General features: G+C 46.9%; 1 protein-coding gene across 1 annotated transcript in view; it reads left to right on the top strand.

Moving 5' to 3' along the window:
* The window catches only part of CSMD2 (CUB and Sushi multiple domains 2), a 358,465-nt gene that overhangs the window by 207,557 nt on the left and 128,657 nt on the right, over positions 1–22,251 (top strand). The window contains exons 12-14 of the mRNA XM_064471428.1: positions 4,367–4,470; positions 9,501–9,613; positions 17,674–17,856. Of these exons, the coding sequence (XP_064327498.1) occupies positions 4,367–4,470; positions 9,501–9,613; positions 17,674–17,856 (400 nt within the window). The remainder of the gene's footprint in view (positions 1–4,366; positions 4,471–9,500; positions 9,614–17,673; positions 17,857–22,251) is intronic.

Below are 22,251 nucleotides of genomic sequence, written 5' to 3' on the forward strand. Positions count from 1 at the left end.
GCATCTCTGCCTTTCAAAGATCAGCAAAATCCAGTTTTTGTGTATATAAAATAGCCCCCCTGTGTTTGGAACGAAGTTGGAGTGAGCTGGATGCGGACGTGCCCCGGGTGCTTTGTAGGCCAACGCTTCCATCTGGGTTTTCCGGTACAAATTATGGAGGAGGAGATGGCAATCAGCTGTCAAGAGATGCCTGTGGGCCATGTCCACTGTTTTACTGACACTTTGTCGCATTGCTTTCATGTTGAATATTCAGCGTCTCATCTTCAGTTCTGTTCATTTGCTTTTCTGCCAGCCTCACACACAAACTTTTTTCTGCCTTTCCTTCAGCACTGTGACAGGACAAACTTCCCCTTTTTAAGCTTCCTGGGCAAACTGCCTGATTTTTCTAAAACTTACTGTCGTCGTGCACTTCTGCTTACGGAAAGTTTCTCCTCTTCCCCTGGCTAATTTCTTCCTCAGCTTCTGAACCTCTGTAGTAATAAACTGTTGATTAGAAAACAGAATCTGCAAGTCCTGATCCTCAGCTTTCATAAATCATAAAGGGGATTGAAATTGGTAAAATCCATTAATTTAAGTACGTACCAACTTGGAGCAGAGGTTCAATGGCAAAAGAAACTGTAGTTTCTGCTCCATGGGCTGCAATATCATAGACTGTAAAGAGGTGCAGCACAGCTGAAATAAGGATAGATTGGTCAAATCAGCAGCTTGCGGTAGCTGTGTAAAGAGGCTGCCATTTTCTTTTTCTTTGACGTGATAAATAGTTAATTAGTAATATCAGTTTATAGAGGGTTTCTGGGTTTTGGGTGCTTCATCCTGGAAGCGTAATTTACAGGTGGAGAAAAACTCCTCATCTCTTTGAAGCAGGGCAGGCTGAGAGGAACGCACTGGTGGTTTGGGGAAGGCCACTGCCGTGCCTGATTAATCCGAGCTGCTGTGCCGAGCTGCAGCCCGATGCCGCGCGTCGGCGGGACACGCAGAGCCGCCTCTGCCGTGGCGAGGCGCAGGCGTCCTTCTGGCACTGCTCGGGAAGGTGGGAAACGGTGGAAACAAATCGATTGCCCGAGGTGTTTTCTGCTGTTCAAAGAATTCATTAAGGCCCCAGCAACCAAAGGTGTGCAGACAGGACCGTGTCTGATCGGTGAAAATACAGAAAGGCGAGTAGATTCACGGGCACAGACGGTTTCTTTTGTCCAGCAAACAGCTCCCGAGGCCGGCTGCGTAGACCAGCGCCGCGGCTCACGTGGGCATAACCCGGTACGGCAGTGGGAGTTGCTGGTGCACAAGTGTTAGTGCCAGCCGGGTCACTGGTATTCCCACCTAATGAGACGTATAGTGCTGCCTCTGACAAGTGCGCCTAAAACCCTCGCTTACTTAAAGCACGGCCCATGCTGGAAGCACGATGCTGAACTGGAGGATTCACCTCCCTGACTCGCGTGGCCTTTGGGTGCAGAGGGGGTTGCACATCCCCAGCACGGGTGAGGGAAGGATTGGAGATGAATTAATTAAAATGCCTGTAAAATACCTTGAAGATAAAAAGCATTATGGGCCTCAGCTGAAGCCTGCTGAAGTCAGTGGTAATCTTTTTATTGACTTGAGTGGTCTTTGGATCAGGTCCTGTTATATGAAGCTTTTAATATGAGCGACGGGAAAACCACTGAGCTGAATTTAGAACTCATTTGCAAGTCATCTGTTCTATATTTGGAAAAGAACTGAGCCAGATTCACTGAGCTACGTAATCCCCTCGAAGTTTGTTCAGAAACCTACATAAACAGCATTAAGGGTATAGTGCTCTTCAGCTGACAGCTTGGAATTATTTCCTATAGAGAGGGCAACATCAAACCCAGCTGGGGGACTTGCAGGGGATGTAGGGTTTTTGCTGGTCCCCAGTGCCATGGGAATTTATTTCAACCACAGTGGAAAAACAAGTCACTCGGGAACTGAGAAATGCATATGAGAATTGGTGAATTTGCATTAAAGCTATTTCTGAACCTTCTTGACGTAATGGATGTTATGGTTGATATTTCTCCAGGGGTGATTCTCACCTGGAGTCCAGCTAGCCAGATGAAGCTCTGCCCAAGCTTCTTGTGTCATCGGTGGAGAGATGGGCCCCTCCAGGGGATGATTCATCCCAAATGAAGATAGATGCCTGAGGCTGGGGAGAAGGAGGAGGGGGGAATGACTAATGTGTGCTTGTAAAGCATTTGAATATAACTGCAAGAGGTGCCGTTCTCCGTGGCGAGAATGACTGTGGTTTTTTCCTATGAGTGTGACTGCACTTCAGTTCACTTCGCAGTACGAAGCCTTGGAATCAGGTGTCATATTCCAGCCTGTTTTCCCTGACTTTGCTAATTGCTTCCTGTCACTTCAGGAGCTTAAAATTGAGGTTTTGTGTCATCCATGTATTTGTGTGTGCTGGTAGGTCTCTTGTTGTTTAATGACTCATTAAATAATTTTCAGCTTTCGGACCAAAAAGAAAATAGGAAAATGGATAAATAACTGTTGTATTCAGTATTCTGTTCCTGTGCCACAAGGTTGCAGTCCTCAGTATACTAGAATGTAATTAGTTATTTAATTAGGGTCAGACTCCTCAGAACGCAGTTTACTTGAATGACTGATTTAACTAATGATGTGTGCCATTTTACTGCAGTGTGTTCTTTGTATTAATTACATTATTCCATCATTACCTGGTTTAATAATAATCGGCACGGGTTAATATTTTGGTACTACTACTGAAATTAATGGTTCCAAACTTCTGTGAAGTATCACCCAGGCTCCTGTTTCACGGCCCTGGGGCTTTTGGGTGATACCCTATTTTCAGAATGTCACGGCTAAAATACCAAATTTGCTTTTCTGGGCATTTGAAAAGTATTAATTACATTTATATGTAGAAGCCGGTAACACACAACAGTTCAGTCTGGAGTATATATACACAGACCACCTTTTTTTTTTTTTTTTTTTTTTCAAAGAACACTCAAGGCGTTCGATGTCTGACTTACCAGTGTTTTCTTAAGGGGTTGAAATTGGGTGACTTTTGATGGAAAAATGTTGTCAGCTTCCTAGGGAGTCCATACCAGCCTTGAGGAGACTGTGGAGGCGTGCTCCCATTTAACCTAACACGGTTAATTATTGCTTTTGGTTTTAACTTTGGGGCTTTTATCCCCGTGATTGCACACATGCTCAAGTGGTTAGGGGAGATGCTGCTTTCATAATAGGCAAGAAATTGCAAGACAAAGATTTTGGTTTCCCTGTGCTTTGCTCGCTTGCCCCAGGCTAGAGGCATAGGGTGGCATCACGTGCCTGTGGTCCGTGGTGCACATGTAGGTCCTTCTCGTTAGTCGCTTTTGATAACCTCCATGTTGTGTGCAACAGCAAAAGTAGCGTGAAACCAAATTGAGTCATTTAGTCTGTTAAAATTTAGGAAATGTAATATAGTTACAGGCACACGTACAAAGATCTGAATGCGTTCAAGCGTTTACATGCTTTCCCAAATGTGATCAGTTAAAAAGCTCCAAGAAACAAAGTTCCTGTTGATCCCCCTGCCCCGGTGTTTTAGGTGTAAAGCATTTCTGTAAATGGAGCTCTCTTCTGTTTCCTTGCACTGTCCGAGGAGGGATTAAGGCCTTTGTCTCCTAAGTCACATTGTAATTTTCAGTTATTTGAGCATAATAGATTTCAAAAGCAGCCAAGAGACTTGGAACACAAACCTCCTGACTTCTGTGGGGCCTCTGCTCCTAAATGGTACGTGGAGGCTCCATAAATCGAGTGGAGGTGGAAGGTTAGGATAGAGCAGGAGAGAAAACACAGGAAACAAACAGCTGTGGACAGAGGCTACGATGATGGTGTTTGCAGACACCTTGAGACAATTTCCTTGAGCTACCCCAGCAGTAATTCACCTAAAGACTTTCTTGGTCTGACAGAAGCGTCTGAAAACCAGGGGAACTTTCTGAGCAACACAGAGCAAAAGACAGACTCTCCGCTTGCACGGTGTGTGACAAACACGCTGCCTATATGCACATTCAAATCCGTCACCGTAATCTCAGGTTTATGAAAGAAACAGTAGCAGTACCTGGTGGGAAAAAAGCGTGCTGAAATCCCAACACACGTGTCTTTATCAATAAAGTCATCTAGAAAATCAATAGATAAAGCAGAAATATCTGAGAGGTAATTTCAGTAAGAGCTCAATCTGTCTGGCAAGGATTGCTACAGTGCTATAAAAAGCGAGGACGGTCACCTTTGGTGATGTCCTGAAGATATTAACGCTCTTATAAATTGCTCCTCGATAGGCAAACAGATAAATACATGAGACAAGAGGATCTGCTGGCTGCCTTGGCAGTTGATTCATATTAACATGCTGCATCTTTGCCAGGTTATCAAACTCACCTTTGAAGAATTTGAACTAGAAAGAGGATATGACACTCTGACAGTGGGTGATGGAGGACAAGTCGGAGACCAGAAAACTGTGCTTTACGTGTAAGTAGCATGTCCTTTGTCCCCGTGAGAAATCCACTCCTGAGTTTTGCCTTACGAGATGTAGCCGATGCGTTTGGATGAAGGAGTCCCAGTCCGCTCGCTGTACCTCCCTGGGTGGTTTACACGCTCTCTGTCCTTTTGGTGGAGCTGGCTGTTCTGGGTGGTTTCTTCTCTCATCACATTTTCTTAGGCTTCAGCTGACAGAAAGGCTGTTACCTTTTTGCTTTGCTTCTCTTGAGCTGCCTTTTTCAGGGCCCCGTAGAGGGAGGCTGAGGCTGTCCGGAGAGCTGAGTGAACAGGATTAAAGCTGGGCTAGAAGAGTAAATGCAAACCAGGCAGAAACTGGGAACTGCTTGGACTTCTCCCTCCTGTGCTGGTGGTCTTGTGCAGTCGATTTTAATGGCGCAAAGTGGCTCTAAATCCACTATCTTTGAGTGACACCCTGAGTGTTTCACACCCCATGTGCATTTGTGTGAATGACGACACGTGCTGCTTCAAGGCTGAGAACTGGTCGCGCTCAAGTCGTACCCTTTAGTCTGCAGATACCATGTGCTGTGGAGGTTTCTTCAGTAGCAGAAACATTGTAGATAGTCTTGCTGTCCTTCCAGGCCTTCCTACATCAGTGTTTCCCACCTAAATATGTTGGGGGTGGGGGGTGTTGGTTGTTTGGGGTTGTTTTGGGGTTTGGTTGGGTTGGGTTGGGTTTTTTCAATTTTAATAATGAAGAAAGGGCCAGTGGACCAGTGCAGGGCCAGTCCGGCTGTGCTGAAGGAAGAGATGAAATCTCTGATGCTGCCAGTTTTTAGAACAAAGAAGTGCTGTGCTGTCAGTCTATTGTTTTTGGAACACGTGAAGACTGAGCATCACTTTCTGGTGTCCGCTGGTTTTTAGTCAGTTTTGAGGATGGGGAGAGCTCTCTTGGCTGCTCTGAGGAAAGCGTGCGCCAGGACCTCGGAGCTTTGGTGGAGGGTGGCAGTCAGTGCGCTCAACACAGGGCGGTTTTTTCTCCCTTTCAGCCTCCATGTCTCTCTGAATTTTAGTTTTACGTACGCAGTGCGCTCCACCCTGAATCGGCACCATGCTGAGGAAGTGGTAGTAGTGGAGGTGGATCCCTGCGTAGCATAGGGGTAAGGCAGGATCTTTTACAATAGGCTCTAAAAAATGCCACGGTTGAAAAAGAGTGAGCCTTGATCACATTTCAAAAGGCTGTTTATTCTCGTTAACCTGCTGATGTTAATGGTTTATGTTTACCTTTCCTCCAGTAAAGCCTCTCTGTTCCGTTTCTGAAGGGTCAGTGAGAAATCAGTTTGTGTATCATTCAAATGTAATTGTGATAATTGTGTATCATTCAAATCCACTTTACTGAAGGACCAATGATTCTGCTATAGCTTCTCTGAATCGTTAAAGTAAAACACTTCGTATCTTTGTGGAAATCCAAAATTCAGAGAACTGTTGGAGAGCTCAGGGCGGGATACATTTGAGTGCTTCAGGAAAAGGCTCTCGCTGTCGGCACGTCTGCGCTGAGCAGTGCAGGTCAGTGCTGCGGGCACAAGGTTACCTGGTACAGCCGTGCCAGGGTGCGCGCAGGGGGCGGGGAGAGTCTGAAAGCAGCGCAAACCGAGAGTGGTGCGTAGCGCTGTGCTAAGGCAAAGGTGTGCTGCTCACCTGAGCTTCTGGCTTCAGGTCAGCTTTGGGCTCCCACGGGTGTTTTGCTCCGTACTCGAGAGCTCAGACACGCCCCATGAATGTGTTCGGGTCCTGATGGCTTCTGAAAGCGCGGCTTCTTGCTGCGATGGGGTATCGTTTGTCTCTGGGTGAAGAGGTTAGCCAGTGGTGCTTGTCGAAGTCTCAAATGTCTTGAGGGCACTTGCGAGGCCGGGTACTGGAGCAGAAGCAGGGAAAAGTCACCGTGACTTTGGAAGGAACATTTGAAGTGATGAACCAGGGCCACCAACATCCAGCTTTAGTGTCTGAACTTGAAAGACTCCCTTCTTTTCTATGTAATAAAAAATGTATAGGAGCAAACAACCCTCCAAAAGCTGCTCTCGCAAAGCTGTTGTACTCGCTCCAACTGGTAGGGAGTATTTCATATTGTGTTTTTAAATTCCTCCTCTTCGTTTGTTTTTCACGAAGAGACATGAATCAGCCTCCTACTCCATTTTCACTTATTTTAAAGTTTGCTTGCCTTTCCCAAATCTCTCTTTCTCTGAGATTCATTTTCCTATACATTCCTTTTCAGAACATGAACGCTGGTGACACTTAGGTCGGGAACTCTAACCTGCAATGCATATAAATGTAAAGTCTGATTATTGCAAAAGTGTTTGTAATTAAAAGGGTCACAGAACATTTCACAGCTGATCGGTCAGAATGTGCAAATTACTGCCAGGGGAGTAGTTTGTAAAAACCTGCTGAAATGATTTTTCTTTCCATCCCTTTTTGTTTGCCTAAAGCCCATGAAGAATTTCCTAGATTGGATCTTAATCATTCCACGTTTTCTCCCTCTGTATTAGCTACTCAACTCTTCGCTAATGCAAATTTGAGATGTCTGAGACCGTCTGCACAAGGGGCAGTGTGTGGTATCTTCGCCCAGTGCAGGAGAACCTTCAATTTTTTAAATTTATTTTTATATATTTACTTTTATTTTTAATCTGGGAGGATAAGTTGATAACTAATGAAATGTGAAAGAGGTGTGAAGACCACAGAAATACTCCATTTGTAATGAATGTGGTTGAAAGTCCACAGAGAGCTTCTCTCGGCAGTCGCTGCCCTCTCACCTCCTGTCAGCTGAACTCGCGTACCAGGGATTTCCTTTGGATACAAGCTGTAGGTTTTTTTTGAGGAATCAACATGCAGAAACCTAACCCTGTCAAAGAGAGGAGTTCCAATTTTCTTAACTACTCTTCATTTATTCTTGGCTATCAAGAGGACCTCAGTCCTGCAGCCTTTGAAATCAAGAAACACGTTTGAATCAACTTGCATAGCAGCAGGCGTTATCCCAAACTGAGGTACGGAGGACCATTTGTTTCCAGTCTCACTCACATCCCTGTAAAATGCATCTCGGAGAACATAACAGATTGTTAGGCTGAGCTTTCTGACTTGTAGAGAGGATTTTATTCCCTAAAGTAACAAGCACCCAAATCAATCATCCGGCTTGTTAAAGTGGAATGGGAAAGCATGCAAAAACCTTTGAAGCGCCCTTTTCTGAAGGTTTTTCTCTTGGTTTGTTCCTCGTTCCTGCCTGTCTGCTGCTTAAATAACTTGAGAAGAATAGCACTTCTTCTGCACTCCCCATCAAACTCTCTGGATGCAAAACAGTCATTGAAACAAGATTACTTCTTAATTTACCAGCACCCTGGGATCAATAAAATTTCTGATGCAGGTCAAAGCAATAACAGAGCGAAGGTGGGGGCAGAACTGGGAGAGCTTTGATGGGCTTGGGAGACGTGAATGTGATTTCAGGGAAAAACACGCTCCAGGCTCCACAGCCGAAGCTTGAGCGGTGACTGGTGTCGGGTGTGAGAGTCGTCCCTGGTGCGGATGGGACGGGTGAACGTCGCTGGGTGGGGAGGGGGGTTTGTACGGCCACGTTGGTCCCGTTCATGTTCGATACCTGTAAGGCTGGTGGAAAGAGCCCGCACTCAGCAGGCAGCCGGTGTTAAGAATGTCAAGCAAGTAGAACAAGTAGCACAACCCTTCAAGCAGTCATTTGGCTTCACTCTAACCGACCGGTAATTGGCAGATCCGCCACGCTGCCTCCACTTGCCCGGGGAGCTGGGAATTGCAGCGATTACGCCTGGAGGTTGCAGGTTACGTTTATTCCCAGGATGCCGTCGGGTTTGTTCCCTTGCAGTATTGGTTTGCAGTAATTCTGCCTTGAGAGCTCAGGGATCGATTTTATCAAGAAGTCTTTCAGGTGCTGCTATTGTACTTGAGAACGGTGCCAGGCAGAAGCCAGATCTATACATATGTATGTTTTTAGATTTAAGCAAACACTACAGGGAAAGAAAAATACCCAAAACCAAAACACCTATCCACTTGCAGCAGTTGCACTTAAGGTAATTTATAAATTTATCACAGATGATACCTTGGCAGAAATAGTATACCAACATTAAACACTGCCAGTAAGAGAGGCAACATAACACTCACTCCCGTAGTAATGATCCCTTCCCACGCGCTGTTACTCTGTTTTCAGAAGCAGAGGGAAGGGAGGGAGCTGTGCTCGAAGCAGGCATTTGCGTGTGTGCCTGCCTGCACTGGTGCTTGTGTGGGTGGGGGATAAATCCCTAAAGCTGTGTTTGAACCACAATGAGGTGATTAATCCCAAAGGCTGAATGAGCCACGCACGGCTCATTAATAGGGATATATTGCTGACATTTTTCTAAATCTCTTCAGCCCTCCTAGGAGTATCCTTGAAGGGAAGGCAATGTCCTGATCATCCCGTGCTGCCTGGATTAGCAGCACTTTTCAAGGGCTCACAGGGCATCCAGCAGATTTGAGGCTTGTGCTTTGTCTTCCAGGGTTTGGTTTGGGTTTTTTTTTTTTTGAGATCCTTGTGGAAACTTCTCTGTCAGGATGGAAATGTAGCAGAGAATGTGTTGAAAGTCAATTTTTGTAATACTAGAAAATACCTCTAAAGGCAGTTGAGAGGGCTCAGTCACCGGTGTGGGTTCAGGGAATTCTTTTTGCTTCAGTGAGAAAGGAGATGATCACTGTTGATGCTGGGTAAGATGATATAATAACGGTACTAAATTGTAATTATTATAGTGGCGATGCTAATAACTTGCAGGCCCTCAACTATGGGAGAAGGCCCACTGTTCAGACAGCCTGCAGAAACACACCAAGAGGCTCGTCAGTCTTGAAAACCTATCAGGATTTTGGACAGTGTTCTGTTTCGGGGTTATTCTTAATTGTGTTGGCATCTCCCTTGTTATTTTCTGCTCATGCAAAGGTATATGTGGCCTTTACTTTGGTGGGAAAATAAGCGTGGGAAGACATACAGGCTATTTACATGTTCTTATTTATTTTTGCAGCTTGACAGGCACCACAGTCCCCGATCTCATTGTTAGCACGCACCACCAGATGTGGCTCCTCTTCCAGACAGACAGTGTCAGCAACTTGCTGGGATTCAAAGCAACATATGAAGGTAATCCAGCTGTCTCTCAGATTTTACCTGTTTTAAAAGGTTCAGGGATGAGATGGGTGCAGTTGACTGGGAGAGAAGAGAGAAAGAAGCTTCTCTAAATATATTGAAGCTCTGCAGGTTTTTTTTTTTTCTTAAAACTGAAGCTTTGCTCCAGTAAGAACAGCTTTCGTGATTTCTTTTCCATGAAAGCAGCCAGGGTGGGTAATGTTTTATTGCCATTTCATCTGCTTTGTTGGAAAAGGGTTGGTTGAATTTCAGCTGATGACAACAGATTGTGTCTGCAGGAGAATATGAGATCAAGTAATTGGTGGTTCTAGAAGATTAGTGTCAACTACTTCAAACTTGGACTAGTCAGGAGTATTGCAAATGAAATAGAAGTTAGTGCTGGGATTTTTCAAAAGAAACCCATGAAATGCATTAGGATGCGAATGCTGAACTCTGTCACAAGCTTCTGTGTTTACTGTTGTCATAGGTATTCGCAAAGTTAAAGTGTGATGGAAAAGTATGCCTTCTAACTCCTCTAAGTGCCTGGTGACGCTAGCTGAAACTTCTCTTAGATTCCTGGTTTGAGCTGGTTCCAGATTTTTCCAGCGCTCTCCATCCTGTGTGCCCCCGCATCGGGCGTGACCGCGCGGGGTCCTTGGCTTCCTCTGCAGCGCTGCCCCGCAGGACGCGCGCTCTGTCCTCCCGGCGGCGGGGCGGGAGCTTGGGTCCGTCGCGCAGCCGGCAGCGCTGACGTGCAAGAGCACTCCCACTTAGATGCCAGCCTCTCTTTGGTATTGTTGTCATCTTGAATCTCTTCTCAAAGCCCTTGAATGCCTTTCAGTTCTCTCTGTGACCTGCTGATGCCAGGGATGGCTTACTCTTTCAGCTCTGATGCCTAAAAGTAGGCACACAAACCTTCACCTAGACGTGGGGGCTGCTCCTGAAACGTCCGAGTACCAGCAGCTTCCACAGACACCAGTAGAAATGTTTAAATCTGTTTCTTTCAAGGGCCAGAAATGCACATTGGTGCTCATTCATTTTTAAGTGTTTCCCTGGGACTTACCGTGTTTCAGGGACGTGTCACGCTGTGTTCAGGCCAGGACCTGCCCATGGTAGTGCTGCTGATCGATGCTGAAGTAACAGCAGTTAGGAGCCTGAAGGGACCTGACCTACCAGAAAACCTAGTTGGGCTCAGTGCCAGCATGTCCAGGCAGCCCGAGCAGTGCCTTGAAGAGGGGACGGGGTCACTGTGCTGGAGTCTTTACAGGATGGCAGGACCAGGTCAGCAGAAGAATCATTAGAGGGACACAGGTAAGAGATAATGGACTTGAAAGAAGGAGAAAGCAAACCCAGCCTGGTTGTCTCGGGAGCATCTTAATGGTACTCTCTCAGTCTTAGTGGCTGTGCCTGTCCCAGCGTGAAAGCTTGCTCTCTGGGGCAGCTGTGGCGGCTGGCACCCGCTGCCTTTGTGTGGGGCTGATTCCTGGCAGCCTGGCAGAGCGTGCTGCCGCACCCCTACCTGCCGGCTGCGGGTGGCCGAGGGCGCGCTCCTGCTCTGCTTGGAGATCCTGTCTGGTTTGTTCCTCTCAGCCAAAGGGCATGTGGACATATTCTTTCAGTCTCTTGATAAATCTTATGTTTACCCTATAGCATAGCACATAAAGTTGCAAAGCACTTGATATAGGGACTTCCTTATGCTGTTGTTCATCTTCTGTGAACTTTGGACCTATAAGGGGCTTGACTTTTTCCTCCTCTGACTCGCTTCAGTGTTATTGGTAGCTTGATCTATAGCAAGGCTGAGCTGCTCTTGCTCCCTCTGACCTCTCCAGTCGGTTTGGGGATCACTGTTATCACTCATGCTTTGGTGTCTTGTTGTATGGAGTTTCCAATGTCAAATGTGCTTCTCCTCTCCCCACACATCAGCTTTACCTGCACAGCTGCTGCCTCTTTTACTGTCCTTTTCTATGTCCAGAACCTCCTAGAGAAGAAGAAGGAGGGAGTGTCTGGCTCTGCTGTCCCCTGCTGAGCCTTAAAGGAGGGACCCTTCCCTGGGGAGTGTCTGTCCTTTGCAGGAATGAGGAGTAGAGGCTACTCTCTGCCTATCGTTTAAATCTTTTAGTCTTTTTCTAGGCATCTGTGCAGATTTTGTACAGCAGCTTACCGCCCTCGCAAAATGGATTTGTGCCGGAACACGGAAATGCAGCCTGTGCCCAAGGTCCATGCTGGCGCTATCCTGAGGTTCAGCTCCATAAAACTCCTTTAGTTTTTGCAAATGCTTTGAGTTACAAAGCAAGAGACATTTAAGTAAGAGGCAATTAGCACTTGCCAAACATGTTATGAAATTATATGCAACTTACTAACAAGTTTCAGTATCAGTTTTATGGGCACACTTCTTCCTAATTGCAAGGGGAAAATTACAGCTAATGGAGCTCTATAAAGTCAAGACCAAAAATATGCCTAATAGAAGGGCAGAGTATTGCTTACAGAGTATGTTTAAATAGCCATCTATCCTAAAACGTTTAAGTTTTAGTGTACATTTTAAGTGTAACGCAACCATAAAACCTGTTGCTAGGGCTGAAGCAGTTGCGCCAAAGAGCTTTAGTGATGCAGAGATTTGAGGACCTGTTGGGAGGCGCGTGCTGAGGAGGGCAACGTGCCACCGGGTTCTTAACGTAGGGTTCCTGAGGAGGGGGAGCCAAGCAGGTGGTTCTGCTTCACTTGTGAGTAGAAGGAACGCGTATTTGCGCCGGGAAGGGTACACAAACACGAGGGGTCTGGGCTGAGGGTTTCCCACAGCTGCACTGCGAGATTGGATGCATTTGGAACAAACGCTCGGCGGGTGTAAATCAGTGTGACAGCATTGATTTTCAATTAAGCTGTGTCGGTCTTTACCAGCTGAGGATCTCGCTCATTAATGTTCATGAAGATTACTTCTAAATCTCCAGTGTCTCAACTGCAGCCACTTTTATCCTTTTAAACAGACATTCTTTCATAATAGTGAACAATGTTTTGGGGCTTCCAGTGCTTGTCGGAAGAAATTTGTATTAAGCTCCACTTTGCTGGAAAAGTCTTTTCTTTCTCACAACTGTAGCGAGCTGATTGATACTGCAATCTAGTGCTTGACTTGTGAGAGGGCTTACAGCCTCCTGGGGTCCTGGGTCTTATCTCCTCCCTTCTTCCCTTTAATCTCAGATGACTACTTCTGAGAGTCCCTTCCCTTAGCGCTGATGCCTTCCACAGCCATAGAAATGGCTCTTTGAGAGTTCCCAGGTCAACCCCTCAGAACAGCTGGGTACAAGTACTTCTTCCAGGTAATGTTTTCAAAACTTCTTGAGAAATTTAGGGTTCACTGGAGAGGATTCAGACTCCCACAGTCTCATCTGCAATCCTGCAGTATGTTGCCCAATGGTGCTCGGTCCTTCTCGCATGGGAGCTCTGGGAAAAAACATGTTTCTGTTACTGATGAGCTTGAGCTTATTACAAGTAATGGTATAAAAATAACACAATAGTATAAAATTCTGTAGTAAGAGACAGAAATACTAAATCGTGGAAAAAAATAGAACTACGCTAGTTTTTAATTTAGTCTTATATCTATATCTTTTTAATACAAAGTTGTACTTTAAAATTAAAACTAGATTTATAGACACACTCTAATCCGGTTTGGATTTCTGTTGGAATTGGGTTACTTTGGGCAGAGCTGACTAAGGTCTATGTTCTGAACTACCAGCATGATGCAGGCAGGGGATGATTAAACAATATTTATTGTTGTTGAAATGCTGACTAAGTGTTTGGCTCTGGAGGGCTTAGCTGTAGAGCTGAAATTTAGCCCCATGGTGCTAAGAGGCTTAGGAGCTCTGCAGGGCTGGAGCGTGAAGATTTCCTCCGCTGACCTTTCTGGTTTTAATCAAATCAGTGCTGCTCAAGGTGTTTGGTCGGATGAGCTTGCTGGGTTTCCACATCTGTGCTTACATGTATGTTATATGTAAATACAGAACTCTACATAGAGAGGCCTGCATGTGAGCTGCACCTAAAGGTGTACGTCAAACTGAGAACAAACAATAACATCTTAAGTTGCCTGATTCTTGGAGACTTGGGCAAAAATACACCTATCGAAAACTAGTTCTGATGCCGCTGTTGTTCCGAGTTAGCTTTTGAAGCTCCCTGGCACGGAGCAGCGTCTTTGATTTCTGTCTAGCGAAATGCTCTCAGGTAGTTTTCATTGATTATGTGGGTTCTTTTTTTCCTTGGGTTTTTTCTTTCTTTGGTTGGGGTGTTTTTTGGGTTGGTTGGTTGGTTTGTGTTTTTTAAATTATTATTTTTTTAGGTTCTATGTTACCTAACCCCCCAATATTGCTGATGGTGGAAGTCTTCAGAAAACTTAGTGTTTATGTCTTTGCTACTCTGCTTTTCCATTAAATGTATCGACTCATGCCATGAAACGCTAGTGCTGAAATACTGCTGAACCAACAGACATGAGGGCTTTTAGCTTATGATGTGTTGACCTGAACTGCTCTCAGGGTCACGTTACTTGTATTTAAGTCTCGTATAAGCCCTGGCGGGAGGGATTTGATGTTATGCCACATGGTTGTAATGAGCCTGCTAGATTCAGTTTCTGTATTTGCGCTGCAGCGGTGGTTTAGATGGGAGGGAGGTGGCAAAGACACACAGAAAAGGCCTTTCCTTCTTAGCTTCTCCCGTCCTCCTCATCGTGTTTCCTCTTTAGATCCTTTTCTCCTCATTGTTGGAATCAACAAAAAGAACTAAGGAGTAGAAACTCCCTGGACCTGGTTCCTTCGGATACATAGCTCACCCTATTAGCTTTCAATAGCTTAAGGAAAGTTAATATATGTACAAAATAGTGTGCATGTGGTTAAATGTCTTGTTGAGGGTCTTTTCTGCCTGGAAGCAACAGCTGTGTGATTTCCTCAGGTATGGCCTCTAAGTGCTCACAGATCCCACGTCTCGTGGATATTTTATCAGGAACTGGCGCTTTGCTAGGGCAGTGCTTGCTTGCAGCTCCAAAATGCTCATTTTCCTCTAGAGCTGAGTCAGGCAGGAGCAGAAATTCCTATGGAACCCCAGGAAAAGAGCGGCCTGAATTCGGGATGCCTGCGGCGTTTCCGTGCAGCCGAGACTGAGAGCGGCCTCCCCGCGCCAGCTCCTGCCCCCGCGGGCTGCGGCTCCTGCTCTCCGTAGTCACTCTGGAAGTGTGGGCTGCCTCTGCGCTCAGCCAAGGGACCCGCTTTCCCCACCCGCCGCCAGAAGACAAATAGCATAAATAGCTGGTGAAAAATTTCTGGTGAAACGTTTTCTCTTAGAAAATGCTGGTTTGTCAAAATCTTACCTGCATGATATAATATTTGATGGAGAAGTTTTGAAAGATTCGTTTCAACTTGTTTCATTTAAATAATGTCAAAACACTTGATTTAGATGTTCTTGTTTAGTTTTGACTTTTATTATTCTAATGTGGAAGTGATTTTACTTAAACATTCATCAGGAGAAACGTTTCAATCTTATTGAAGTAACATGTTTTGATATTTCTGAATCACTCATTTTTGGGATTTCTGCTCTGCTAAATATTGCATAAATTGTACTATGTATGAAAAGAAATGGAGGAACAAGGGGATTCTCTCGGGACAGAAACTCCATTTTCTGACCTCTCCAACATAATAAAACGTGCCAGCTTCATCTGCCTGCTGCGAACGAGGAGATCACGTGCACGGTGGACAGTGAGAGCTCTCATTCTTCATTTCTCTCCCGTTTTAAACCTGCGATTTCACTCTGTTGGTGGTGGGTTCCAGCTGGGCTCATGCAGTGGGACAGGAAAGGGCTGCAGAAGCTCACGAGCGCACGGGGAGCGCTAGGGGAGAGGAGACCCTTCAGTCAGTGCCTTGACAGCATCTGCGTTACCTTCATTCTTTCTCAGCAGAGGCTCAGAAGGGAGTTATTTTCCTTTGCTTGGCTGCATTTTTTCTGAGTATCTGGCAGCCCGAGCGTGTCCTCATTTCACAAAAGCAATGAATATGCTGAGTGCTTGTAGCTCCCTTTGGCTTCTGCCGCAGCCGGAGCTCCTTCCCGTGCCTGTGCGCGGCCCCCGGCAGGGCTCCCGTGGCCGCCATCCCTTCAGAGCCAGGGATGCGTGCACGGGGAAGATCTCCAGGTCAGCGATGAAATCTTAGCCTTGCTGAACATAAAGGCGAAACTCCCATGGGCTTTAGGAGGGCAGGGCTCCCCCTCCGGAGTCAGGCGTGGGCAGGAATACGCTCCGTGTCTGTGTGTTAGGGAGTTTTGTTGCTTCCCAGTGGAAGAGCCTCTGAACGTGGAGGAGCAGCCTGGGATGCGCCGGCACTTCTGCCCCCCGTGGCCCTGGCAGTGCTGGGGTACGAAGCGGGCTGGGAGACGATGCGTTGCTCGGCCCGGCCCTCAACGCTGCGTGCGTTGTTCTAAGAGCTGGCCGGAGTGGCGCGTGTTGGCGTCCGGCTCGCTCTGAGCAAGTGTCAGCAGCCGGGGCGGCGCCGGGACGCTCAGCAGCTCCTTCCCAGGGCACCCACGTCGCAGGCTTCAGCGGCAGCAGGGGCTGGAGGCGCTGGGTGGAAGGCACCCCGCGCGACAGCTTGTCATCGGTGTTATTTGCTAGTGCCGTATTTCAAGACTGCGAGGTGTGAGGCAGAAAGCAATAAGAAAAATTAATTTTTAAAGGCTTTTGTCTTGTAGCAGAAAGCGTTATCGGTTTCCTGTGTCTCTGTCAAGTCACAATGATACAAGTTTAAAATACACGTGCTCTCGTTACTATTTCTGGAGTGTTAAAGCTGAATTTTCTTTCTGGGATTTGCACTATTGGTATCCTGCATTTTTTAAAAATAATTTTGAAGAGTAACGTATAGCTCCGTGCTACTTCAATATCCAAACTTCTATTTCTTCTCCCTTATATGCAAGTACTGATCTTATACATTAGGATTTTCAAAGTCTACAGGAAGACACATAAATCCTGGCAAACTCTCTTCACTGACAGGCAAAAAAAAGAGAAACCTATTTCTTGAAAACTTTAATATTAATTTATGTTAAGTTATTGTTGGGATGCTTCATTACCTGGCAGTGACTTCTTAGTTCAAGATGCACACGGCAGTAGCAGAAGCTAGGTGCCTCGTTGTGACTCCTATTCAAAATACCCCCGCATCCAAGCTGCCTGAAGTCAGAATAATAATGAGGTGCTTGTTGTTATTCAAACCAAATTGGAATATTAGATGGAGTCATGCAAATCCTGGATTATGCGATTTTCCTCTGTAAAGAAAATGTCATAAGAGAAGTTTCCAATTTGGTGTAAGAAATTGAAAACGGGGAGAAAAGGCAGCGAGGCTGATCGTAGATGATGGGGATAAAAACTAGAGAAGGTGGAAGACGAGATGAATGTGAAGCAGATAAATAATGCAGGAGCGCTAAGGAGGCTGTAAAGGAGTGAAGTTTTGTAGCTAATAGCGATACCGAGCAGGGGGCCCTTTTGAGATGAAATTGTACGGAGCAGGAGATAACAGAAAATTGTGTCCCTGATTTACTTGAAGTCAAAACAAACGCGCAGCAAGAGATTAACTGTGTGTTTCCATGCAGTAAGGTGTCAGCTGTCGGCTTCGGGACCACACGGAGAGATGGAAACGGGGGGAGGGAGGGAGGGAGAGGCAGCGGACGCCGCAGTCCAGCAAACGCTCCCCAACCCTATCTTTGCCAAAGAGCGCTTGAAGGTCGCCTTTGGTGACGCGCGGTCTGTCGGCTTCAGAAGAAGCCCTCGAAGCAGATGCCGCTTAGGATCTCCTTGGGTGTCGCTGTATTTTTCACTTAGTTGTCATTAATTTAAGGATGAGGGATCAGTTAGAAGTTGTTAGGAGGGCCTGTCGGCGACAGCGGTAAAACGCGTGTGTTGAAGACGGATCCCGGCTGCGTTCCGCGCCGCTGCTGGCCCCGCTGCGTGGGAGGGGACGCGGCGTCTCTGCCGGCAGCAGCGCGGGCGTACGGGGGGCACCGCGCCAGCTCGGCGGCAGCGCCTTCCCCCCCCCGTGCAACTCCTGTTTTCTTTCTTTCAGAGATTGACCAAGGGAGCTGCGGTGACCCCGGGATCCCGGCCTACGGCAGGAGAGAAGGATCCACGTTTCGCCACGGGGACAGTTTGAAGTTTGAATGCCAGCCCGCCTTTGAGTTGAAGGGACAGAAAACAATTACCTGCCAAAAGAGTAGCCAGTGGTCTGCTCAGAAACCAGTTTGTGTTTGTAAGTCAGTGAGGAGACGGCTCTAAAATACCTTCGTTGTGTGGTGAGGCGGTCACCTGAACAGCATGTTTGTGCCCTGTGCGTGGTACCCGGCATAGGGCGCGTTCTCGCGGTGGCAGAGATGGCCCCGAGCTGCAGCTGCGCTCGCCTGAAGCTGTGGGGAGAGTTTGGTTTGGCTCCTCTCTCAGCAGAGGAAGGGGGTGCAGCAGGGACCCGCGTCCAGAGGGACGTTTGGGCTTGGGCTGGGACCGTGTGCTCTCTCTGCTCTACCCCGCTGCCCTCCCGGCATCGTGGTTCAGATCCCTTCTGGAGAGAACGTAGGACTGTGGTGTCCGAGGCAGGAGGCCTGGGCACACAGGCACACACGCACACACAAAAAAATTTAAAACTTGATTCTATTTTTCACCACTTGATTTTCCTTCGTTATCTGACAGCATTCAGGCTCCCTGCTGCTGGACCTCAATTTTTAATTTGTTGCATGAGTTCTCAGCAGAAGTAGGATATTATGCTCTCTGTAGTGACTAAGGATAAAATTTTCAGATGTAAAAGGGAGTTACGTGCACAGTCCCCATTGGGTTTTACACTGAAGACGTACTGGGCAATCTGCTTTATTATATTGACTGAACCTTCACTCAGATACAACACTGTATTTGCACTTTACCAAAACTCACAAAAGCATCTGTGTTTCCCCCGGTTGGTGACAAGCAAATGCTGCTTTTTGTTTCATTTCCACTTATTCAGATGTGTTCAAGTCTGTGCCTTTGAGCAGGTGCTGTGGTGTAGGGGAGTGAGACTGAACCTGGCAAGGAAATAGGCGAGGAAAATTCAGCTGAGCAACAGACAGAGGACAAAGGTGTGGGGGAAATGGATAGAGAGAAACAGAAATGTTAACATTTAGAAGTGTGCGTTCACTCTGCAGAGAGCGCGATACGCTGGTGCCGGGTGCTCCCGTACAAAGTGCCCGTTTGTGGTGTGCCGGGGCGGGATCCCGACCAAAGAGGTCACACGGCGGGGGCAAACCCTGGTGCTTCAGAGCTGAAGCTGGGTTCTTCGGGAGCTGTGGGAGGAGCGGGGCCTTGGCGTCCCTACACTGGCAATTTATGGGAGAATGTGGGAAACTGGTTCCACGTAAGCGCCTTCCTTTTCAAACACGAATTTGAACTCTGATCTTTTGAGAATGCCTGTCTGGGGAAAGGAAGCGATTACTCTTTTTGCCTTTCGCAGATGCCTGGCTCCCTTCTTGGTGTTCTCTGTAAGCAAATCAGCTAAAAATGCTGATGGGGAAAATGGAGTTTCCCTGCTTATTTTTGATGTGGGAAGTGTTAGAGCCTTTCTGTGTTTAGCGTCAGAAGTGTTTTTTATGGGTGGTTTTTTTTCATTTCCCAGAAGTTTGGGTGAATTTGAACAGCTGATGGTTTGGTTGCGGTTCTTGCTCACAGTTTGCAGTGAGACTAAACCCGTAGTTTGTGCCCGGTGTCAGAGGACTGGATCACAGTAGTATAGAAAGGGGGCTTTCCAGTAAAGTAGGATTATTTTGTTGTAGATAGATACTGAACAGGGGCATCAAATCAAGCCCCAGTCAGCAGTCCGTGATGCATGTGCATAGCACAGGCGTGAATCAGTTAAAATAATTCCATTGTATTCTGTTCTCTGTGGCCCTCCAGCTTTGGATATGTATGAATCAACAAGGCAACATGTAGGTAGTGGAAAAAGTATTTCATAGCCCTCTCTATACCGTTACTCCCCTGCCTTTATTCTAGACAGCATCATATTAGTGTGCATGAATCAGAAGAGGTTACATGACAAAATGTGTAACCTGGCATGAAATCTGTAGTGGGATTAGTAACAGCTCTGTAAGTGCTGGGAGACCATTAAATGCATTGGGCATGAGGTGGGAAAATAAGGTAACCTGATTTATGTGCTGCTAGTTGGAATGTGCAAACAATTCAGTGCTTCGGATTCTGAGCGAAAGTGCATGACAAATGCAGGAGGAGATTAAGCAGCACACTATGGTGCATCCTGCTGTCCTGAGCAAACGATTTATGAGCAGACAGAATTTATTGTGGAGAACTCATTTCCTGGGGCTTCGATGACAAAGCAACACAAACGTTTTAAGCAATGCACCTGCTTATTGCAACAGGTTCTTAATTCCTGACTGTGCCTTCATGATAACAGACCTTCCATCCTCATCCTCTTTGTTGTTCCATCCCGTAACTGTCTGGGGTGAGCACATAAGGTGCTTGGGGAACCGCAGTGCTTCTTAGCGCATGTCTTCTGCAAACCCCTTACAGGCGAGGTATCCCTGGCCTTGCTGCGTATGTTCACGTTATCTCTGCTGGTCTGAGATACTTGAAACAGCTGCACTGGAGCCTGGGAACCTGTAGTGCCGTAGCTGGATGGGGGTAGCACAGTCATCCGTCCGTCTGTGCTCCGAGCTTGGTGTCTGCTTCAGTGCGAGGGGGGTGTCTGGGTAGCAGCGATGACTGGATGCTGAAGACCTCTGTTCTCCCTGTTCTGCAGCACCTCGCAGCGCTCAGATCAACTTCATAGTTACTGTTGTTCGCTCTGACGATTGCATTTTCAAGGTTACAGAACCGTGGTGTCTGTCAAGCAAAGGCAGTTCTCATAACCCAGGATCTCCCGAGCCACTGCTTTCGTACAGAGCTGTGTTCCGTTTCCTTGAAGGACAGGGCTTAGATGTCGTCACGTGGGTAACTGTTACCTCAGGAAAACCGCTGTGCTGCTGAGGTGAAGATTGGGCTCTGATGGTAGGAACTCATAAGGGATATAATATTCAAACTCAACTCTACAGTTACCTGTGGCTGAGGAGGTTATTAAGCTTATGAATGGGGAGCCAGCCCATAATTACAGCTATAACGGGAAGCCGGTGAGTTGTTCGGTTCCTGCAGTGAGAATGACGATGAAAGCCTGGGTAGACGTCGTCGGGGAGCGGGGCGTTTCCGTAGTGCCGTAACTTTCAAATACACGGCTGGAATTACTGTTTAAACGTACTCATGTATAGTAAGGAGAAGTTCATTATCTGCGTTTTATGAGAACTGTTGCAGTGGAAGGCCCTGCTACAAAACGTTTTCTATGACCAAAATTTGTTTCACAAGGTTTATATGTCCTTGCTAAGGAAAGGGAGAGCTAACATCCCCTTTGCAGGGGGATAGCGCTCTCGAGGGTTTCTGCAGCAGTGCAGTAAGTCTTACAAGGTTCTTTGCTATTCCCCTCCAGCAGCTGCCCTTCCCTTCCCTCCTCCTCCTCCCCCTGCCCGCAGCCCTGCCCCGTCGGCCTGTGACCCACAACTCCTGAGTCTTCAGTCCTGCACCTTTAGCTGGAGGCTTGAGTCGTGCCAAGCGGTGCCGTCATTTTACATGATGGATTATGGCATAAACAGCCCTGGCCACGTAGGTCCTTTGTAACCATCTCGCTGAACACAAAGGCAACGTTTTGCCTTGTTTTAACTCTCCTCTGCCGGTTGCTCTGGGAGAGTCGTTTCTGAAAACAACTTATTTTCTGATACAAGTTTAGTTCATTGATCTCGGACTTGCAAACTTCAACTTTTGTGGACCCGTCACGTGGGCTAAAGGTAAATAAGGCGGTTTGTGCGTCCTGGTTGCGAAGCACCGAGGGTGGAGGCTTCTGCCTCTGAAGTGAGGGGGTTTTGCTTGGCGTCCCTTGACTGCAGCTCCACAGAGGCTGGGGCTAAATATGTGCACATGTGTGTGTGTTTAAATGGAGGGGCTGTCGTTTGAGTTGTGCAGTTCCTGAGTACTTCTGGACGCCTCCAGACACCTTACGTCCCTTGATCTGATACGCGTTACAGGGGTCTTGCTCTGGTCTTGCTTTAGGATCTTCAATAGTTTCCAGTTACTTTCTTTTTTTCTTGTGTTATCATAAACTCTCTTTGTATTATAGACCTGCTTAGAGCTAGTCATGCATAATATTCCTCTAAACAGAGGAGAAGGCATTTTCCAAAGCATTTTCAGCTGGACTTGTTAAACTGTGTGTTTTCTTCTCTGGCTTTGGAGCAGTTGTTATGCTTTTTTCCCTTCTTGTTCACTTGCAAACCTCAGCCGCAGCCCGCTTCTCGCCACCGACCGGCTGTGACCTGCAGGAAGGCCGGGAAGGCGCAGCTGTGCCCGCTGGCGCTGGAGATCCCTCCTGTCTTGTTACGGCCGGTGCGTTGACCCTCTCAGACCAAACTGAGCAGCACCAAAATCCTTTGCACTGGTGAGAGCTGTCTTCGCGTTCGCGCTCTCAGGAGGTGGGCGCAGCCGTCCTTCCACGCAGGTGCACGGCACTGACACAGTTGTCCTCTTCAGGTGTTATGATTTTGTGCGTTTTTCCAGTCTTCTAAACATCTAATTTTCCTTAAGAGCAGTGTAAAAT

This window comes from Phalacrocorax carbo, chromosome 22 (assembly GCF_963921805.1).
Source record: "Phalacrocorax carbo chromosome 22, bPhaCar2.1, whole genome shotgun sequence".
NCBI lineage: Eukaryota > Metazoa > Chordata > Aves > Suliformes > Phalacrocoracidae > Phalacrocorax > Phalacrocorax carbo.